We start from the raw sequence: 23138 nt of genomic DNA on the forward strand, positions 1-23138 counted from the left end.
AAGCATAACACTTTAACTTAGGATAAAATCAAGTTAGAAAGCTTAACAATTTCACTTAGGATAAAATCAAGTTAGAAAACAAAACACTTTCACTTAGGATAGAAATAAGTTAGAAAGCAAAACACTTTCACTTAGGATAGAATCAAGTTAGAAAGCATAACACTTTCACTTAGGATGGAATCAAGTTAGAAAGCTTAACACTTTCACTTAGGATGGAATCAAGTTAGAAAGCATAACACTTTCACTTAGGATAGAAATAAGTTAGAAAGCATGACACTTTCACTTAGGATAGAATCAAGTTAGAAAGCTTAACAATTTCACTTAGGATAAAATCAAGTTAGAAAACAAAACACTTTCACTTAGGATAGAAATAAGTTAGAAAGCATAACACTTTCACTTAGGATAGAATCAAGTTAGAAAGCATAACACTTTCACTTAGGATAGAATCAGTTAGAAAGCATAATACTTTCACTTAGGATGGAATCAAGTTAGAAAGCTTAACAATTTCACTTAGGATAAAATCAAGTTAGAAAACAAAACACTTTCACTTAGGATAGAAATAAGTTAGAAAGCATAACACTTTCACTTAGGATAGAATCAAGTTAGAAAGCATAACACTTTCACTTAGGATAGAATCAGTTAGAAAGCATAACACTTTCACTTAGGATAGAATCAAGTTAGAAAGCATAACGCTTTCACTTAGGATATAATCAAGTTAGAAAACAAAACACTTTCACTTAGGATAGAATCAAGTTAGAAAGCTTAACACTTTCACTTAGGATAGAATCAAGTTAGAAAGCATAACACTTTCACTTAGGATAGAATCAGTTAGAAAGCATAACATTTTCACTTAGGATGGAATCAAGTTAGAAAGCATAATGCTTTCACTTAGGAAAGAATCAAGTTAGAAAACAAAACACTTTCACTTAGGATAGAATCAAGTTAGAAAGCATAACACTTTCACTTAGGATGGAATCATGTTAGAAAGCAAAACACTTTCACTTAGGATGGTATCAGAAAGCATAACACTTTCAGGATCTTTTAAGCTTTTTTGTCTCTGTTGCTTAGTTTTAATTGTGTAGGTACACTAAAGTATTGTATCTGATTAGGGGTTCTTAGTTGCAGCTTTAGTTTCTTGTTCAAAACATTTTGAGAATATAGTGTCAGATCCTGTATTATTGACATTGTTTGATATTACAGTGCCGGATCCTGTATTCTTGACATTGTTTGATATTACAGTGCCAGATCCGGTATTCTTGACATTGTTCGATATTACAGTGCCAGATCCTGTATTCTTGACATTGTTTGATATTACAGTGCCGGATCCTGTATTCTTGACATTGTTTGATAATGCAGTCCCAAATTCTGTATTATTGACATTGTTTGATATTACAGTGTCAGATCCTGTATTATTGACATTGTTTGATATTACAGTGCCGGATCCTGTATTCTTGACATTGTTTGATATTACAGTGCCAGATCCTGTATTCTTGACATTGTTTGATATTACAGTGCCGGATCCTGTATTCTTGACATTGTTTGATATTACAGTGCCGGATCCTGTATTCTTGACATTGTTTGATATTACAGTGCCGGATCCTGTATTCTTGACATTGTTTGATATTACAGTGCTGGATCCTGTATTCTTGACATTGTTTGATATTACAGTGCCGGATCCTGTATTCTTGACATTGTTTGATATTACTGTGCCAGATCCTGTATTCTTGACATTATTTGATAATGCAGTCCCAAATTCTGTATTATTGACATTGTTTGATATTACAGTGCCAAATTCTGTATTCTTTACATTGTTTGATATTACAGTGCCAAATCCTGTATTCATTACATTATTTGATAATGCAGTCCCAAATCTGTATTATTGCCATTGTTTGATAATGCAGTCCCAAATCCTGTATTATTGACATTGTTTGATATTACAGTGCCAGATCCTGTATTATTGACATTGTTTGATATTACAGTGCCAGATCCTGTATTATTGACATTGTTTGATAATGCAGTCCCAAATCTGTATTATTGCCATTGTTTGATAATGCAGTCCCAAATCCTGTATTCTTGACATTGTTTGATAATGCAGTTCCAAATCCTGTATTATTGACATTGTTTGATATTACAGTGCCAGATCCTGTATTATTGACATTGTTTGATAATCGAGTGCCAGATTCTGTATTCTTAACACATTAACCCCTGGTGACGAGTTAAAGTGGCAGGAGGTAGTAGCCTAATGCTGAGCTCTGTAGCATCAAGGTCATGTATGATGCACTAAAGTGGGTGGTATTATAAAAAGGTAGACAGATGTAGCTCTATAATGATACCAAATAATCTGGAATTTCTAGTTGCACTACAAAATACAGAGGGAAAAACCTCATTTCTTGGACCCAATATTTTTCTACCCAAAATTCGCCCGTGGTCGGAATCAGATTGTGTGTCTGGGTTATAGACTTTTTGGTCTTAGACCTAAGGCAAACCAGTATGAACTACAAACAGACAGATGAACCTTTGCAAAAAGTAGGATAAGATGGGCATTTGGAATAAAGAGAGGTCTCGATATGAAAATAATGGGTCCGTAAAGCAAAAAAAAAAAAATCCAACTTTTGCCCTTCTGCTCATGCGCAAGCCAAATAGCAAATGAAGAACGATGTTTCTAACACAACTAGGCAGTATGTTATTGCAAGATCACCTGGAAGTTGGTGTTTTCAGATGTATTCAGAAATAGCATTCAAAATGTGTTTTCTAGTCGAATTTCGGATGAAAATGACAAAAACCTCCAGGGGTTAATGTGTTAACATTGTTTGATAATGCAGTCCCAAAACACGTATTATTGACATTGTTTGATAATACTGTCCCAAATCCTGTATTATTGACATTGTTTGATATTACAGTGCCAGATCCTTTATTCTTAACATTGTTTGATAATGCAGTCCTGAATCCTGTATTCTTGACATTGTTTGATAATGCAGTCCCAAATCCTGTATTCTTGACTTTGATAATGCAGTCCCAATTCCTGTATTCTTGACATTGTTTGATAATGCAGTCCCAAATCCTGTATTCTTGACAGTGTTTGATAATACAGTGCCAGATCATGTATTCTTGACATTGTTTGATAATACAGTGGTCCCCCTCTTATATGGCCACCCTTTCTGCACCAGAAAAGTGGCCTTATATAAGAGGTGGTCTTTCCAGAGGGGGGACAAAATTTTTTGTGAGAAGTATATGTAATGTACATAGTAAGAAAGTTACATGCTTTAAAGCACCTAATATCTTCATTTAATATCTTTGTTTAAAAGTAACATTATTAAAAGGTTCTTCTTGTTATAATAATTAGACTTATTTCAAGCGAATATACATTAATAGTTCTTATTCTTGGCATAAGCTTGAAATGCGAGTGGGTATTATTGTCATACACATTGTAAAACCATTCAAAAACATTTAAATCTTGGTACATACATAATTCTCTTTCCATTTGCTCCATTTTCCCACTGCTGCTGAAAAACCTTATTGGTTATGATGATGTTTATTCAAGTCTTTTCAACATAAAATTGTTTTATTTGAGTCGTTTCTCCATAAAATTGTTTGGCAAGTCCCCCCACCCCACTTACCCAATGTTGTCGAGTAGAATAAATGACTTTCTTCCAAAATAATACGTCTCTGTTTATGTGATGACATGTTAATGTTTGGTAATGATTTATTTGGATGTTGCTAACTGTATGCGATTTAATTATGCAGATGAAACTTTTGTCAAATGGACAAAATGCCTTCTTCATAAAGGAAGCAATAAATGTATTGTCACATGATTTTTATGTCTTTGTATGGTACCCTGTTTTGTTCAAGGTCAAGGTTAATTTCTCTGTGTTAATGCACAAAATCTGTTTTTATTCTATGCTGACTTTGTTATGATCTTGACAATTACGTTTGGTTGTAATCATCAAAAAGAAGAACTTGACAGTTGTATGAAGCCCAAAACTCTATCATTACATTGTTGAGCCCATTTCCTGTAAACGTCACCTTTTATAGACAATGATACAATGATAATCTTACAGTTACATGCACTTTAGTTAAAACTTCTTTCAGTAACAGAAACTTGACGTTGGGAGACGTGTATTGACGATAAAGATAATCTGATTACTTTCCTTACATCATGATATGAAGTAATTATTGGCTCTGGATACATTTGAAACAAACAGTGGCCACTTGTGATTGGAACATTTTACATTTTTGTATTGATATGCTGGCTGCTGGTCGCGTTAGAGGGGTGGCCTTTCTTAAGGGGTACTTTTGCATACAAAGTCATCGGTTCCAAGGGATTTTGGTCATAAGAACCGGGTGGCTGCTGGTCAGGGGAGCCGTTTAAGAGGGGGACTACTGTAGATTGCTAGATCCTGTATTATTGACATTGTTTGAGAATACATTGCCAGATCTTGTATCATTGACATTGTTTGAGAATTCATTGCCAGATCCTGTATTATTGACATTGTTTGAGAATACATTGCCAGATCTTGTATCATTGACATTGTTTGAGAATACAGTGCAAGATCCTGTATTATTGACATTGTTTGAGAATACAGTGCCAGATCCTGTATTTTTTTACATTGTTTGAGAATACAGTGCCAGATCCTGTATTTTGACATTGTTTGAGAATACAGTGCCAGATCCTGTATCATTGACATTGTTTGAGAATATGGTGCCAGATCTTGTATTATTGACATTTTTGAGAATACGGTGCCAGATCCTGTATCATTGTTTGAGAATATGGTGCCAGATCCTGTATCATTGACATTGTTTGAGAATACAGTGTCAGATCCTGTATTATTGACATTGTTTGAGAATACAATGCCAGATACTGTATTATTGACATTGAGAATACAGTGCCAGATCCTGTATCATTGACATTGTTTGAGAATACGGTGCCAGATCCTGTATCATTGACATTGTTTGAGAATATGGTGCCACATCCTGTATTATTGACATTGAGAATACAGTGCCAGATCCTGTATCATTGACATTGTTTGAGAATACGGTGCCAGATCCTGTATCATTGACATTGTTTGAGGATACAGTGCCAGATCCTGTTTCAGGATACAGTGCCAGATCCTGTGTTATTGACATTGTTTGAGGATACGGTGCCAGATCCTGTATCATTGACATTGTTTGAGAATATGGTGCCAGATCCTGTATTACTGACATTGTTTGAGAATACAGTGCCAGATCCTGTATCATTGACATTGCTTGAAGATATGGTGCCAGATCCTGTATCATTGACATTGTTTGAGAATACGGTGCCAGATCCTGTATCATTGACATTATTTGAGAATACGGTGCCAGATCCTGTATCATTGACATTGTTTGAGTATACAGTGCCAGATCCTGTATTATTGACAGTGTTTGAGAATATGGTGCCAGATCCTGTATCATTGACATTGTTTGAGAATACAGTGCCGGATCCTGTATTCTTGACAGTATTTGAGAATATGGTGCCAGATCCTGTATTATTGACATTGTTTGAGAATACAGTGCCAGATCCTGTATTTATTATTGAGATTGTTTGAGATTATGGTGCCAGATCCTCTATCTTTACACTGGTTTTGAGAATGTGGTGCCAGGCTTGGTATTCTTTAAACTGTTTGAACAATAAACACAAACTTAATCTCAAAACTCGTAAATCAGATACGATACTTATGGTGCACCTTTCAAAACAATGGTTGCTTTTCCCATGAGCCCGATCCTTGCCAATGAAAGCAGATGCCATTATGAGAGAAACCAAACCATCTTTGCAGAACTGTAAATATTATGGATTGCACTGCTGACACTAAGGCTCCACAGGTTCAACTGCTTCCTTTGGAAAAAAGGCATCTGAGGTGAAAGCTAGAAAATTTTGTTTTTGACCTCTATCCCACAGTTTGATGTCACTTAGGTAGCAACAGTTTTTCACTCTTGTCATGGGACACAAGTTTAAAAAGGTCTTAAACTTCAGGTATTATAGTTTTATTTTATCTTAAGGTAAAGACTTATAAGAGTTTTTGGAATTTGAGCTTGAGTATTGATAAAACTGGCTCATTGTCATGATCTTTGCTGTGCAAGAATTGAACTGCAACTTTGAGGACAAATCTTCAGATAAATATATTCTATCTTACAGATGAGCAGCCCTTGCTGGAGCCAGAGGAAGACATTATGTTTGGTCATGTAGTAATGTGCCGTGCAGATTATCCAGACCCAGCTGAAATCGAGAAGAAAGAGATGGAGATTCTTTATGTTCCCTCAGTTAAGTCAAGTATGTAATGATACACTTATACATATGCCAAAACATTTCGCTCAGGTGTATTGTACATTGCTAGTGTGATCACTAAAGAGCCATTAAATTTTTTTAATTTTTTTATACCATTGCCATATTTTGTATAGGCATACAGCATTTCTGATGTCTTTGTCTTCCCATACTTCCAATATGTCCATGTACACAGTAAATCCAAAATGTAGTTGATTAAAACTGAATTTGATATGAATATTAGTACCATGAAGACCTAGGCTAACTTTAAAAAATGTACCTTAATCCACCTACCATATATACTTGTGTATAATCCCATTCATGGATAAGCCCACCTCCCAAACTGAAAAAGATAGAAACATTAAAATGTGCATGACCCAAACATAAGCTGACCCATAAGTCTGAGACAGCATGACAAGATGCACACAAATAGTTCTAAATGCATTTATTTAGATAAACCATGTTACTAAATAAAATATTATCTTCAAGCCTGAAGAAAATGAATTTCTCCAGTCATTCAGTTGTTCAACTTTCATCCATCCATACCTTTTGAGGTGCACAAATGATGACACTATCAGGAAATTTTAATGTTGTTGTAGTGTTTAACGCCATTTTTCAGCACACAATAGGCTATACATGGCGGCCAGTATTAATGGTGGAGGAAGAACCCGGGAAAACTGGGAAAGAACCACCGACCCACGAGAAGCTACTGGCAAGCTTTCTCACATACCGACATTGGCTGAATCCTAGACTCGAACCCACGCAGGCAGAGGTGAGATGGCAGTGATCCGTAACGGAGAGCGCTTTAGACCACTCGGCCACTCGGGGCCCGGAAATTTTAATGCTTTTTGCCAGTCATCTGTTTAAAAATGATTACAGGAGGCAGTTTTTTCATGACCAGTCATTTTTATCAGAATAGTTTTCTCACCAACAACATTGACTGTTTTTTTGCTCAGAAGGTCAAAGGCACAACATTGACTGTTTCTTTTGCTCAGAAGGTCAAAGGTCATAAGCATCTCATCCATATTTCTGCGTTGTGATAGTTCGAAAGAGCACTTCTATCTATGATGGATGAGAAACTTCTAAAATGGCATAATTTTTCAATCCAAGTCTTTTGGTAGCTTTTGTGTGATATTCATTTGCTGTAAGAAACAGAAACGTAGCTAGTTCATAAAACATGAACACCAGCCAGCCGATGCAACAAATCTGAATAAGTCTGTTGTTTTTCACCATTTGCAAAGCATGCAGCTGGATTGCAGTTCTTTTGGCAATGTATCCGTTTTGTGTGTATTTTCTCCAATTCAGGGGCTGAAGCAATCCCAGTCTGACATGCCTTCTTTGTTCTTGGCATCTGTTTAGTGCCACTTTGCTTGTCCACTATTCCCATACTTGCTTCTCGTGTACACAAAACTCACTTGCTGCAGCACAGTTGTAATTAGCTATGGCTTATTCAATAACTTTAAGTTTGAATACCATATCAAAAACAAAATTGTTTTTATATCCACCACTATTAATTTTAACTTGCCTTACATTTCTAGGAAGAATAAACTTAAATAACTTTTGATAGTGGCAATATCCTATGTATACTTTTTCATGTAATTTTTCCATGAGTGGTTGGGTATCAAATTGTATTGAATAACTATTTATCATTGTTTCTTTTTTATTACTTGTGGTTTGATTTGGTTAACAAAAATAAGATTGGTTGTCAGTATGGAAATTGTTACACATGAAAACACTTCAAGCAGGTGTGACTGTTATGACTTTGAATAGAAACATGACCCCCACTTTATCTCATTAAACAATACATCAGAGAGGCAGTATGGATTAGTAAATTATTTGGGCAACAAAACAAACTCATCATCCCTAAGGCATTATGTACCCCGGATCAAGCATAGTGGTAGTTATTGTTCTACAACTAATAAAACCTCTTGGCTTTATAAACATCTGAACAGTAGTAGATGATAAACAGTGATTGTGATTGCTCAGTTGTTTGTACATCAAGTGAACTTTTAAGAAAATCTAGGTGGCTGCCTTTTTCTTCCAAAGTTAACATGCCTGTGAAACAAATTCTACAATTTATATTACATATATTAACAATTAATCACACTGACTGGTATATTGCAACTTGCCTGTTATTTACCCTTCTTACGAGTGCATACAATATAAACCCCTATGGAGCCTTTCACACTTGTTGCTTTAAGACTAACAATTTTACATGTATTTCTACTCTTGATACCAAAAATGTTTCTGTCATAAATACTATCAGAATCATAATTCCTAATCTTTTTAGTTTTAATATCTTATTACCACCAAAATAAAGCTAGCATGCATTTGTAAGATACCATAGATTTTAATGATCACTCATTAGTCAAGGGTCAAATAATTGATTGAGACACAAATAATATGGTGGTTTATTTGGAAAATACAAATTCAATCAAACAGACTGATCCCCCCTTTCTTCCAGGTATTTTTTTCTTCCCTAAATTGGCTTGTATGCAAGTATGTACAGTACATTTGACTGAGGCTGAACTTGTATAGTTTGCCCTATCAGTTGAACTGATGTTACACCTTATTGGCATGGGTATCCATGTCTTCTGGACACATTTCTAGTTTGTGTATGTCCACAAATGTAAAAGATTGTGGTTTAAGGATCCAATAGCTGTGAAACCTCTTAGGTCAACTTTAAATAAAGGACACCTAATTAAAGCCCACCATAAGACAGAACATGTGATGTGATCTGTTCATATGTCAACCGATCTGTTTCTTTTTTGTTTCCAGCTTGATTTCTCCAACATTACTAAACCTTTTGAATGACTTGCACTTGGGATAAAAAAAAAATGTTTTATTTTGGGTTCAAAGGTCAACGTCACTGTGACTGAAAATGACAAAATGGTATCAGCACAGTAACATAAGTTCTTCATTACAGACCTACACCAAACTATTTTGATGACTTGCACTTAGGATAATAAAGAAACCTATAGATTCTTGGGTTTAAAGGTCAGTGGTCATGGTAATGGTAAGTCTAACAAGAAAAAAATTATTTCTGCAAGAAAACTTTATTTCTGCAAAATATATGTTTAGTTCAAAACTGCATAATTTGAGAAAAGATCCATATAACTGAGACCTGTTGGTCAGTAATCTCTGGAGTACATACTGCCCTATTAGTGCCTATTGAAGAGAGCTACTTAAAGTGGAGCACACTTAGCTTGCTCTGGATTAAAGACAAAAATCAATCAATCATTGACTTTCATTTACACAGCCACTAAATGTGGATCACACTAAGGGTGTTCTGGATTAAAGACAAAAATCAATCAATCATTGACTTTCATTTATACAGCTACTAAATGTGGAGCATACTACGGGTGTTCTGGATTAAAGACAAAAATCAATCAATCATTGACTTTCATTTATACCACTACTAAATGTGGATCACACTAAGGGTGTTCTGCATTAAAGACAAAAATCAATCAATCATTGAATTTCATTTATACAGCTACTAAATGTGATCACACTAAGGGTGTTCTGCATGAAAGAAAAAGATCAATCATTGACTTTCCTTTATACAGCTACTAAATGTGGATCACACTAAGGGTTTTCTGGATTAAAGACAAAAATCAATCAATCATTGACTTTCATTTATACCACTACTAAATGTGGATCACACTAAGGGTGTTCTGGATTAAAGACAAAAATCAATCAATCATTGACTTTCATTTATACAGCTACTAAATGTGGAGCACACTACGGGTGTTCTGGATTAAAGACAAAATCAATCAATCATTGACTTTCATTTATACCACTACTAAATGTGGATCACACTATGGGTGTTCTGCATTAAAGACAAAAATCAATCAATCATTGAATTTCATTTATACAGCTACTAAATGTGATCACACTAAGGGTGTTCTGCATGAAAGAAAAAGATCAATCATTGACTTTCCTTTATACAGCTACTAAATGTGGATCACACTATGGGTTTTCTGGATTAAAGACAATAATCAATCAATCATTGACTTTCATTTACACAGCTACTAAATGTGGATTACACTAAGGGTGTTATGGATTAAAGACAAAAATCAATCAATCATTGACTTTCATTTATACAGCTACTAAATGTGGATCACACTAAGGGTGTTCTGCATTAAAGACAAAAATCAATCTATCATTGAATTTCATTTATACAGTTACTAAATGTGAGAACACTAAGGGTGTTCTGCATGAAAGAAAAAGATCAATCATTGACTTTCCTTTATACAGCTGCTAAATGTGGAGCACACTAAGGGTGTTCTGCATTAAAAAGAAAAATCAATCAATCATTTACTTTCATTTATACAGCTACTAAATGTGGAGTACACTAAGGGTGTTCTGGATTAAAAAGAAAAATCAGTAAATCACTGACTTTCATTTATACAGTTACTAAATGTGAATCACACTAAGGGTGTTCTGGATTAAAGACAAAAATCAATCAATCATTGACTTTCATTTATACAGCTACTAAATGTGGAGTACACTAAGGGTGTTCTGCATTAAAGAAAAAGATCAATCAATCATTGAATTTCCTTTATACAGCTACTAAATGTGGATCACACTAAGGGTGTTCTGCATTAAAAAGAAAAATAAATAAATCATTGACTTTCATTTATACAGCTACTGAATGTGGAGCACACTATGGGTGTTCTGGATTAAAGACAAAAATCAATCAATCATTGACTTTCATTTATATAGCTACTAAAGGTGGAGTACACTAAGGGTGTTCTGGATTAAAGACAAAAATCAATCAGTCATTGACTTTCATTTATATAGCTACTAAATGTGGAGTACACTAAGGGTTTTCTGGATTAAAGACAAAAATCAATCAAACATTGACTTTTATTTATACAGCTACTAAATGTGGAGTACACTATGGGTGTTCTGGATTAAAGACAAAAATCAATAAATCATTGACTTTCATTTATACAGCTACTAAATGTGATCACACTAAGGGTGTTCTGGATTAAAGACAAAAATCAATCAATCATTGACTTTCATTTATACAGCTACTAAATGTGGATCACACTAAGGGTTTTCTGGATTAAAGACAAAAATCAATCAATCATTGACTTTTATTTATACAGCTACTAAATGTGGAGTACACTATGGGTGTTCTGGATTAAAGACAAAAATCAATAGATCATTGACTTTCATTTATACAGCTACTAAATGTGATCACACTAAGGGTGTTCTGGATTAAAGACAAAAATCAATAAATCATTGACTTTCATTTATACAGCTACTAAATGTGGATCACACTAATGGTGTTCTGCATTAAAGAAAAAAAATCGACAATTCATTGTCTCATTTGTACAGTGAAACCTAACCAGAAAGATCACTGTTATTGCAGACCACCATTTTCTAAATCCTCAGTTTAAGGATCAGTTTTGTTCTCTGTTTTAATGACCTATTTTAAGAGATTACTAGTCTATAGAAACCATACTTTGTTGGCATAAAGAATGGTCATTCTTTGACTTCAAACTTTCATTATATTATTTTTTTATATCCCCTTTGTGTAGCAACAAATGTAATTCAGGATTTTTAAAATGATCACCTGAATGATTCCACCAAAATGAATACAGATGATTAAAGACCATGGTAATAAAGGTAACAGTGAAACTACCAATCAAAGGGCATTAAAAAGTCAATAAAATTTGTGCATGGTGGATGGATGTCCTGTATAATTTTAGTTCTTCAGTTTTTGTTCTTTTAGTGGTGTTAACTTTAGGTGGATTTTTGGGGTATTTCTGTTTTTTCAAAGCCTTGAAAAGCAGAAAATAGAAATTTATCAATGAGTTTCACAAGTTTCCTAAATTGAAGTGAATAGGAGATATATGTTCTGTTTATCACATATTGAAATGAGGTGATCATTTATCTACTTGAATAGAGTATATTCCAGCTTTGGAGTAAAATTGGATGGCAGAATATATGTTTTTGCCTTGTAAGACAAAATGACATGACAATACCCTAAAGACTTATTCAGTCAACTTGAACTTCAAACTGCATAAAACCAAATCTGCTGTTGATCTATGCAGTTTGATAGAAATTATCTGTATAACTTGGAACATAGACCCTGACCTATTGGCACATTATCCAGTGGCAGATAAAGGGTCTGTGTTGTTTGCAAGTAGAACATAAAACTTAGACCCTGATCTGCTAGTATATTATTTAATAACAGATAGAGTCTGTTCTTTACAGTTGGACACTGCTTACACATGAGTATATATGACAGATGTGTAATTTCTGAAAATATGAATGTTGTATCACCGAGTCCAGGTTAATAAAGACAAAGAGGGTTAAAGTTATTTATTCCATGCTGTTTCAGTTCCGTATGCAGAGAAAGTGTTTGATCAGCAGCAGCCCCGTTTCTTGGAGGAAGAGGGATTCTATGTGGGAATACGGCCACAGACTTCTGGTATGAACCAGAATAAAATGGAACACAGACTCCTGAAAGAGGCAGAGAAGGTAAAATGATGATTTCTAGTGTAGTGGAAGGAGAGTAATCACGCAACATTTTTGTATAAAAAAAAATATTGTCTCACCACTCTTCCACTCTTTGGTTTTAACCAGATTTTTCTTTTACAAGGTTATCAATTCATCTAATTTGTTTAAATTAGCAATATAGAATAAATGTTTCATGCAAAGATGTAAGTTTATATCTTAAATATAATGATTTCAGGTCTTTTATGAAAAAGGGCAATTTTTTGGGGCCAAAAGTACTGATCATATGTGATGAAAAAAATAGTAAAGACTAGAAACAGGAAAAACTGTTGCGTCATTTCATTGAAAATAGGTAACTGTTCCTAAAAATAGGTGGCAAATATTCATTGAAGTCAGATCACCTCATGCCACCGTATTTCAGGTAAAATAATGGATAAATTCATTAATCTCTAACTAGTTCCTTGTTTTAAACCTAATTGTATTTGGTTTGGGGGTTGAAAAGGCTTGGGATTTCAGTAACTTCCAAGAATGTCACATTTGTATGTTTGAAATTAATTGCTGATGAGAGAAAATAAGCATCACTGACTTTTCATATTTAATTTAAATTATTTGGTCAAGGGCAACTGTTTGAAATGAATTGCACCCAAGTGAGATTCCTGGAACATAATTGACCCAGAGCTGCCATTGATTAATATGCTGGCAAATTAAGATCATTGCATTTTGTTTAACTACTGATTGCAAATTACCGTATTTCTTGTATTTTTTCGTACCTTTTAATTTTTTGTACACAATCCAGTTTTCAAAATAATAATTATTTAAATGTATCAGGATTTTTCATACACATCACTTTGTATTTTTCAATAAAGTCCATTAAATTATTGAACATACAATTTCTACTAAGAAGATTTACGTTTGCAAAAAAGAATGAAAATACTGTATTGCCATTTTGTTTTTACAAAAATGAATGATTAATTGTTGGATTTCAGACTGCTCACTATACTAACTCTCCCAGCCATGACTGACTGACATCCCCTCTTAAAAAATTCCTGTGGGTGCCCATGTGCATAAGCCCTCTTATTGTCATTACAATATCAACTGGTGTTTATTAACAAACCGTCAAAGGACTTCACAGACCATACCTTTAAGTATTATCACTAATTAGTTCTCCTTATTAAGTCCATCACCATAACATCACAATAGTCTTTTTTTCTCTTTGTAAAAGCTAAAAAGTAAAAACCACCCTGAATAAATACAGTCTAGTACACTGACAAAATTTTGTTTCATCTCTCTCACGCATGCATGCACGCTCACACGCATTAACTACAATGTGATTTCAAGTTCTTTAATTTTTTTTATTGCAATTTGAAAATGAGATTATTGTTCTTGAAAAAATACAAGTTGCTCTTAATTTCTTGACAATGTGGACTCATATCATTGCATACAATTTACCAATAAATAATACCCATAACTAATGTGTTCAAACCATCTTAATTATTTTGCCAACATTACACGACATAACAACTACATATGCTCAAAATGCAGACAAACTTGCATACTGAGACATAATCCTCTCTTTCTCTCTCTCTAATCTTTTGAGTGCTTTTATTTTTATTGTAATTTGATTCTTGAGTTGAGAGCAGAATGAGACAGAAAATATATGTTTACTTTGTACGTTTGTACCGTTAGGTTGTGGAGTAGCGTGTGTTCCACAGAACTTGTTCAGGTATGATCCCTTTATTTTTCATACATGGTCAGTACCACCAATGATAATTATTTATTTTACATATAATTTTTTGTGCACTGAAATTAATAATTATCTTTTCATGTACAAAAAATTACATGAAATACGGTAGTACTGCAGATCTTGATCAGCATGTTCATGGTTGGGATGGGTAACTATGGTCAGAAATGGTAATAAGCAAACTATATTTGATTGTATTTGATAAGAAAACTCTTTGAAGTTTGTACTTGTTACAAGCATTTTTCCAAATTGGCAGTTGACGTCCTATATTTTATTCTGAAATAATTTAGCTTGATAAGAACAAGTAATGTAGGTATAATGAAATATTTTAACTTATGAACAAAAAGAAAACATTTAGATGTCCTTGAAACTCTCCAAGGCAACATGAACCATGTTAGAATTGTATTAACTCTTTTTTTATATAATAAAATTACCGGAGTTTTCGAGTTTCCACCTGTAAAATTTTTTTGCTATAAAAGAGAAAACAAAACTCACCAACTACATTTTGTCACAAACTAGATGTTTGATTGCTAGTCAGGTGTCCTTACCTTCATTCCCATGGTACATTGTTTCATTTGAATACTTACCTTCATTCCCATGGTACATTGTTTCATTTGAATACTTACCTTCATTCCCATGGTACATTGTTTCATTTGAATAAAAGTCAGAGAACCAAACTGTATCCACAGATAGGTGTAGGTAAATATATCCACAGGAGTTTTGTTTCATCAATGAAATACATATACTGTTTAAATAATTTTTTAATTTCAAATCAACCAAGTCACAAAGTCTCGCAGAAAGCAAGCTATCAGAGTGCTGATTAATCCTGATTGCTGCTCCTTGCACAGCTGAGATTCTGAGGAAAATCTTACCTTCCTCTCATCTTCTGAAACAACCATGAATGTGGATTTTCCATCCAAATCCAGAGATGTTGAACCCAAATGCCTGGTTCACATCAGACAGGCCCTCAGAAAGAAATTTCTCGAAACAAGTGTGGAAGATATTGGTCAAGCATGAAGACCCACCAATTTGCAAGCTTATGATGGGAAATGGAGAGTGTTCTACCACTGATGCGATGAGAGACAAATCTATTCTTTGAATGCGTCAACACTGCATATAGCTTTCTCATATAGCTCATCAAGGGGAAGAAATTATTCTCTATCATAATCAAGGTTTACCTTACCGTGGTTTCATATATATTTGGCTATCATGGATAGAAGCATATTTGCCAGAACAAACACCTTTCCAACTTCTTCCACATTTTGACATTTTCTTAGCTCTTTTTGTGCAGTTGAACCTGCCTTGGGTTCTGTTGTAATTAAATAAGGCACCATTAAGCTACTGACTAGAACTTTCATGACTCTTCTCACACATGATCTTCTTTCCAAGTCATGGTGGCTATAGCAGGTTAAGTCATTGAGATACACACCTTATAAGTCTACCCATGCAGTTCTGCAATGATGGTCTGGTTTCTTTCATAATGGCATCAGCTTTCATTGCTAAGGCTCAGACTGTGCCTGAAACTACTGTATTCTTTAGACATTTCATCCCAGCGACATCTGCAGGACCCTGTCAGGGCTTACAAATGGTGCCTGAAAGTGAACTGAGGTGATCAGGAGATGGAGATCTGATTTGTTCTTACCACTAATAGAAGGATGGAAGGATATTTCTGGCCAGGCTCTCTCTTGGATATAATGGGTCATTCATTCATCCTTCAAGAAACTAACTTAAGACCATAATGAATTTCTTTTCCATATCTGGTCATGCGATTAGGACAGCTGCCACACATATAGTATTCGCACAACTGCTACCTGAATGACATCATCCAAGCTGTGAGATGGAGGTCAAAGACAACATGTTCTAGCTTTTAAACTCATTGGCCTTTTATCCCATAGGGCTCAGTTGAACCTGTGGGACATGTCATTAGTGCAGTAGACTACTTTTTCAGGTAATTTAGCAACTTCATAATAATGAAGCCGGTTTTGTGCTGGATTTGTAGGAGTGAAACTTTGTCCATGCATTGAGTATGTGCTAGCCATAGTCTGCATCTCACATGAAACTTCTCACAGTTTCATATATTTGATTAGATAAGAGATAGGTCAGGCTATGTGGTAAGGGGATATAACTTCATCTGCTTGTTACCTATTCTCCCAAAATATTATGCTTGGGAAACATCTTTAAAGAAGAAACAATGTTTGGAATATATAACTCTACCAATGATAATACTTGATTATAATGCAGACACACTCTACCAACGATAATGCTTGATTATAATGCAGACACACTCCACCAATGATAATACTTGATTATAATTCAGACACTCTACCAATGGTGATACTTGATTATAATGCAGACACACTCAACCAATGATAATACTTGATTATAATGCAGACACACTCCACCAATGATAATACTTGATTATAATGCAGACACACTCTACGAATGATGATACTTGATTATAATGCAGACACACTCTACCAATGAATACTTGATTATAATGCAGACACACTCTACCAATGATAATACTTGATTATAATGCAGACACACTCTACCAAACCCATATTCTAGAATTGCATCTCTAGAAAAGTACACACATGTGCTGATGAGTGATATGATTGGGCTCCAGGACCTTATTCTAAAGGGAGACCACTCATTTGACTGATTTTTCAGAAGTTTGATGACTTAAGCACTTTTACTGCTAAATTAAGCCCAAAAGATGTAATGGGGGTCATGATGGCTGAATGTTTTGCTAGGTGGTGGATATACTTCTTGTATATTATTATAATAAATGATTAATATAATTAACCATGCAATCAAGTATACAGAATTAGTGCTGTTCTTATGTTGATGATTTTCGGGTTGGTTTGGCATACAGTTCAAGTAGCTGGTCTTTGCGGCCAGGTCAAACTGTTTCAAACTTTTTAAAAGCAAATCTGGAGGACCAGTAGATCCTAAAAGGAAAATTTTGGAAAGGGAGAATGCTTATGTTCTTTTTGAATGCTGCCAAAATGTCTGCTGAAGCAGATTGAATAGTTTAAATACAGATTTTTGAATACAGACCTTTGCAGAGTTGAATATTTGGAGCCATAATCATCCAGAAACATACAATGTTTCCTATTTCTTTTTTACCATTTCAGGGGAGACTATCCAGCAAAAAATGGTTTGGTGAGGATGGCAGAATTCTTGCCCTTCCAGACCCCTTAAGGGGTACCCCTTCTAGACCTCCAGTTCCTGAGGAGCCAGAACCACATCTGGAAACTGCCTTTAGACATGTTAGAACAGAATACTTGTAGTTTATTTGAGTTTCCTATGCAAATATATGTTACTTTTCAATAGCCTGAGAAATTGTTTATACAATAATTGTATTAATTAACTTACCAATTTTTTTGTACAGTATTCATATTAATGACCTTGCCAATTGTTTGAACAATACTCATTAATAGCCAGACAGATTGTTTATACAGTGCTTATATTAACAGCCACACATGTTTAAACAGTACTTATATTAATACCCAGATATATTTATACAGTACTCATATTAATAGTCAGACAAATTGTTTATACAGTGCTCATGTTAATAGTCAAAAATGTTTATACAGTACTCATAATAATAGCAAGACAGATGTTTATACAATACTCATATTAATAGGCAGACAGATGTTTTGTACAATACTCAAATTAATAGCCAGATTGACTGTACAATACTCATGGACAATGTTTGATCAAATATTTATGTAAGGAGAGTGTTACTTTTAATCAAATGATAGCCATGATGAGTGTCATGTTTGGGTCAAAAGAAGGCACAGAAGACTTTGGGATCTATACACTTAATCTTCGGTAAACTAGCTTAATTTATTGAATCACTTGTGTATCAATTCAGTTATATATCATTCTTTATCATCATACAGCCATGAATGATAATAATATTTCTCACCATCCCAATTTTCAGGCCACAATGAGGGAGTACAATACTCGATACATTGATGGTGCCATTGAGGGTGGGGGTCATTACCAACTTGATGTTGACATCAACAGCATCATATTTTCTCATCACCACCTGTTTAGTCGGGAGCATGTGCTGGCTACCAGACTGACACAGCTGTTTGAGCAGTACATTATACGCAAAAAGAAAAACATGGCAGAATATCTAACAGAGAAGGTTTGTCGAGATATTCTTCTTGAATTGCTGAATTAAACTTTGACATTGCCATGATGGAAACTATTAATATACTTTAATAATACTTAGCTTTAGTTTGAAATTCTTTTTTAAACCTACTTTAAAGCCCCTCAGAATCAATTAGCTGATATTACTCCACTTGTTTTTAAAATGTACATGTATCTTCAGAATCGAAATGACTGGTCATGATTTGTTTGATATTTATATTCAAACTTAAGTAATTATGATTATAATATCTTTATTATTTTCATGATCAGTAAAAATTAACTTAAACTTGATGTTTCCAGTGCTGATATTTATATATTTTTTATAATTCTTACTAGCTGGGAAATTCTGTTATTACCTTAATTGTTATTTTGTTATGGAATTAAAGTAGCTTATGTTTTTAACTGCAATAGGCACCACTAATTCCAGTAGTTTGGTTTTTCTTCTTTGCAGCCAATTTTAATATTTCAGTATCATAATGTCTGTATTTTTTTCATATCTCAGTGCTGTAGTGTTCCTAATTTTTGTCTTTCAGCTGAAGGCCTTGAAAAACTCTTCTTTACATCTTCGAGATCACATGGAATTACACAGGGTATGTTTCTTTGTTCAGGTGTTATATTTATTGTGTTACTACTGGTCCAATGTCCATCCCCAAATGTCATTATACAAGAGGGTCATCGATAAAGTACCTGTCACCAATTATCCATAAAATAATAGCAAAGTTTTTAAATCAAATTTACACTGGTTGAATAGCATTGACTTCTGTTATGTAATTTACAAAGAAAATGGTTTTGTTGGTTTGTGAAATTTTTCAGTAAGACAGTTATTGAGATTGCATCAGTTTTACATAACAGGAAACCTTTGCAGTCAATTACAACATATTTTAAATTGCAAAAGATTTCCAAGGGTATTGTATATTTTTCTGTGACTTTATCATTTTCATTCACTGGACTATTGTTGCAGCTATTAAAATGTTATAAAAATGTTTCTTTTTCATTTGACTGAAGTCAAAACCATGTCTGTTTACAACCTGACTCTCTGAGTTTATAGCACTACAATACAATAAAATATAATGTCATAACAATAATATCCTGATGTAATGATCAAACTATTTTGAGCTGTGTAGTAAGCATTTATTTTACAAAAGTGGATTACTTTAAATCCACCTAAAATAATCCACAAGATCCTCAAATATGTTTTCCTCATGAATAGAAGTGATATTTACAGTTATATTTTATAACTTTTGCTGCTATTATCACAGATACATTTTGGCACAGCCATTATCTTGCTGTTTGGTGCATTTATTGTCTTGCTATTGTCACATACATTTTGGCATAGTCATTATCTTCCTATTGTTACAAGGGCCCCGAGTGGCCGAGTGGTTTAAAGCGCTCTTCGTTACGGATCACTGCCATCTCACCTCTGCCTGCGTCGGTTCGAGTCTAAGATTCAGCCAATGTGGGTATGTGAGAAAGCTTGCCAGTAGCTTCTCGTGGGTCGGTGGTTCTTTCCGGGGTTTTCCTGGGTTCTTCCTCCACCATTACTACTGGCTGCCATATATAGCCTATCTTGTGCTGAAAAATGGCGTTAAACCCCACAACCACAACCACCTATTGTTACAGATACATTTTGGCATAGTCATTATCTTGCTATTGTTACAGATACATTTTGGCACATTCTTTGGCTTGCTGTTATCACAGATACATTTTGGCACAGTCATTATCATGCTGTTGTCACATACATTTTGCACATTCTTTGGCTTTCTGTTATCACAGATACATTTTGGCACATTCTTTGGCTTTCTGTTATCACAGATACGTTTTGGCACATTCTTTGGTTTACTGTTATCCCAGATACAATTTTGGTGCATTTATTGTCTTGCTATTGTCACATACATTTTGGCATAGTGATTATCTTCCTATTGTTACAGTCACATACATTTTGGCATAGTCATTATCTTCCTATTGTTACAGATATATTTTGGCATAGTCATTATCTTCCTATTGTTACAGATACATTTTGGCATAGTCATTATCTTGCTATTGTTACAGATACATTTTGGCATAGTCATTATCTTGCTATTGTTACAGATACATTTTGGCATAGTCATTATCTTGCTATTGTTACAGAAACATTTTGGCATAGTCATTATCTTGCTATTGTTACAGATACATTTTAGCATAGTCATCATCTTCCTATTCTATGTACATTTTGGCACATTAATTGTCTTACTGTTTTGCAAAATATATATACTCATGATATTTTGTATGATTCACAGTATTGTAAAACAATGAAATTATATTTGAATTAACATGTAATGGAATCTTGTCTCAGATATATATGTGTGTATGAAAGCATTCATTGCATAAGATTATAATCATTGACTCTTTTGATAACAGTCTCATTCACTCCATTTCTTTTCTTTTCACAATTTCTTGCAGAAAGCTAAAGAAATTCCAAAATATTTGTTGAAGCATTTTTCACTCATTTTTGAACAACCATTGAATCATTTTATAATTTGGTTTGTCTTGAAACATTGACTATATCTGCACATATACTGGGTCTTTACCTGAACTGGAGATTTGGGGATATAAAATGCCCTTTCTATTTCAAAAACAGGGATGGGAATTTCATAGTGGGAGAATTCAACATTATAACATCAATTAAAAAATGTTCAGGTTTTCAGTTCATCCAAGACAGTTGGGCATGTAGGGTAACAAGTAAGTTTGAAAATAGCTCATACAAGGGTTGTCACTGGATTCACCTTGTATGAAAAAAGTATTTTCATAAAATGACATTTTCATTTTTGGTTTGGCTTTATACTCATGACTAATTTGACCTGATGAGTTGTTTGCCATGCCTTTAGCAAGTATGTGCAAATTAAAATAACTGGTTTGTTGGCTGATACATGTAACTACAGTGTCTAGTCAAGTGTTTATTTTCTGAAGACAACCAAGTACAGTAGCCTGATTCACTATCCCTTTTTGAAACTGAGTCTGATGCTTTCTCTAACAAGAAGAAGAGGATCAGTCTTGAACTAATGCTCTCCCATTCTAGACTAACATATTTCTGAAGAATGAATTGTGCCAAAATGAAATTAAAGTAAATGACAGTAGGGTTATCATTTTAAACACAATTTGTATACAGTTGCTTTATTGTTTTGGCTTGATTGCTGAGAAATTACCAGCAGTATTACATTTGTACATCCTAAAATAGATCCTGCTTTTGAGTAGGTACTTTTAGATAGATGTTTATGTGAATTTCTTGACAACTATTTCAGTCAGAACACAGTGACTCAGACAGGACAAATTATCAGAGGAGATTAACAGACTATAAACTTGAAATCAGGTAATTTTAGTTATGTGTAAAATGAAACTTGAAAAGATTTTATGAAAACTAACAAACAGGGTGAAAAATCTCAGATGCAAAGCAAAGGTGAGGGATAGGTGTTACTTTTTTGACTGTGTTGTCTTTTTTTTACATAGGTGTCAACATTAAATTTTTACATTTAGCTCATTTTCACTTAAACTGTTGCATGTACAGGCAAGAAACTTGATCATGATTGGTGTATTCATCATAAACGTACTGTCCATCACAGGCAAAAGAAGGTCACTGTGACCTACATAACATTCTTAAGTGATTTTACTAGGTAATTGGATTATACTATGGTAAAGCAGGCAAGGCAAAGCATTCTGTAGAATTTGTGTTGTTAGTGCATGATAACTTTCATGTTCTCAGACTTCAGAATAAATTGATAAATTCAGAATAAATTGCATAAAATTCTTTACCAGAATTCTTTATCCATCTGTTCAAGGTTATCTTTATAAGGTTCTGCATTGATTTAATTCTGTCTGATTGTTTTGTTTTCGTACTTGTAATTAGCAGATATTTTTCTCCTATTTGGAATGTATCGAGGAAGAATTATGGTTTTGTTGGAGAATGTTTGATTATTTCAGTTACAGTACCATATATACTCACTTATAAGTTGAGTCAAACTGCAATCAACATAGATCCTGATATGTCCTAGCCTAATATGCCTGCAGATCAGGGTTTATGTTGTTTGTTCTATTGATTGTTCATAAAAAAACTGCCCAGACCCATATCTTCTGATGCAATATGTGACGATGGATCTGGGTCTTTAAAGTTTGCAGTTGGACTCGTGTTTTAAGTGAGTATATATGGTAAATAGATTTTCATTTTTGGACATTTCTGTAAAATTCATATCATGTTAGTAAAATGCTAGATAATATTTTTCGATTCTCTATTTAGACATCATGAATTATTAAATTAGGTAACAATAATGTTCTTTCCAAATTAGGTAATACAGATTAAGCTGAATGTTATAATGATGTGACTGCAATTAACACATAATTATATTCAAGCTTTAATGGAAAAATTGTTTTTTTTTTCTCATTTGTGTACCTAAAATATGAGATGTTAATGTATCATTATTTAAGTTAAAAATTCTAACATAATTAAAACTTGCA

General features: G+C 33.9%; 1 protein-coding gene across 4 annotated transcripts in view; it reads left to right on the forward strand.

The window, feature by feature from the left end:
• LOC149807134 (coiled-coil and C2 domain-containing protein 2A-like) overlaps positions 1–23138 on the forward strand; it is a 225611-nt gene that overhangs the window by 69417 nt on the left and 133056 nt on the right. For all 4 annotated transcript variants that reach the window (XM_089962521.1, XM_089962530.1, XM_089962539.1 and 1 more), the window contains 6 exons: positions 6152–6286; positions 12633–12772; positions 17627–17761; positions 18439–18648; positions 19187–19243; positions 21932–21999. In XM_089962521.1, the coding sequence (XP_089818647.1) occupies positions 6152–6286; positions 12633–12772; positions 17627–17761; positions 18439–18648; positions 19187–19243; positions 21932–21999 (745 nt within the window). The remainder of the gene's footprint in view (positions 1–6151; positions 6287–12632; positions 12773–17626; positions 17762–18438; positions 18649–19186; positions 19244–21931; positions 22000–23138) is intronic.

Source organism: Sinohyriopsis cumingii, chromosome 1 (genome assembly GCF_028554795.1).
Source record: "Sinohyriopsis cumingii isolate HCF-2022 chromosome 1, ASM2855479v2, whole genome shotgun sequence".
NCBI lineage: Eukaryota > Metazoa > Mollusca > Bivalvia > Unionida > Unionidae > Sinohyriopsis > Sinohyriopsis cumingii.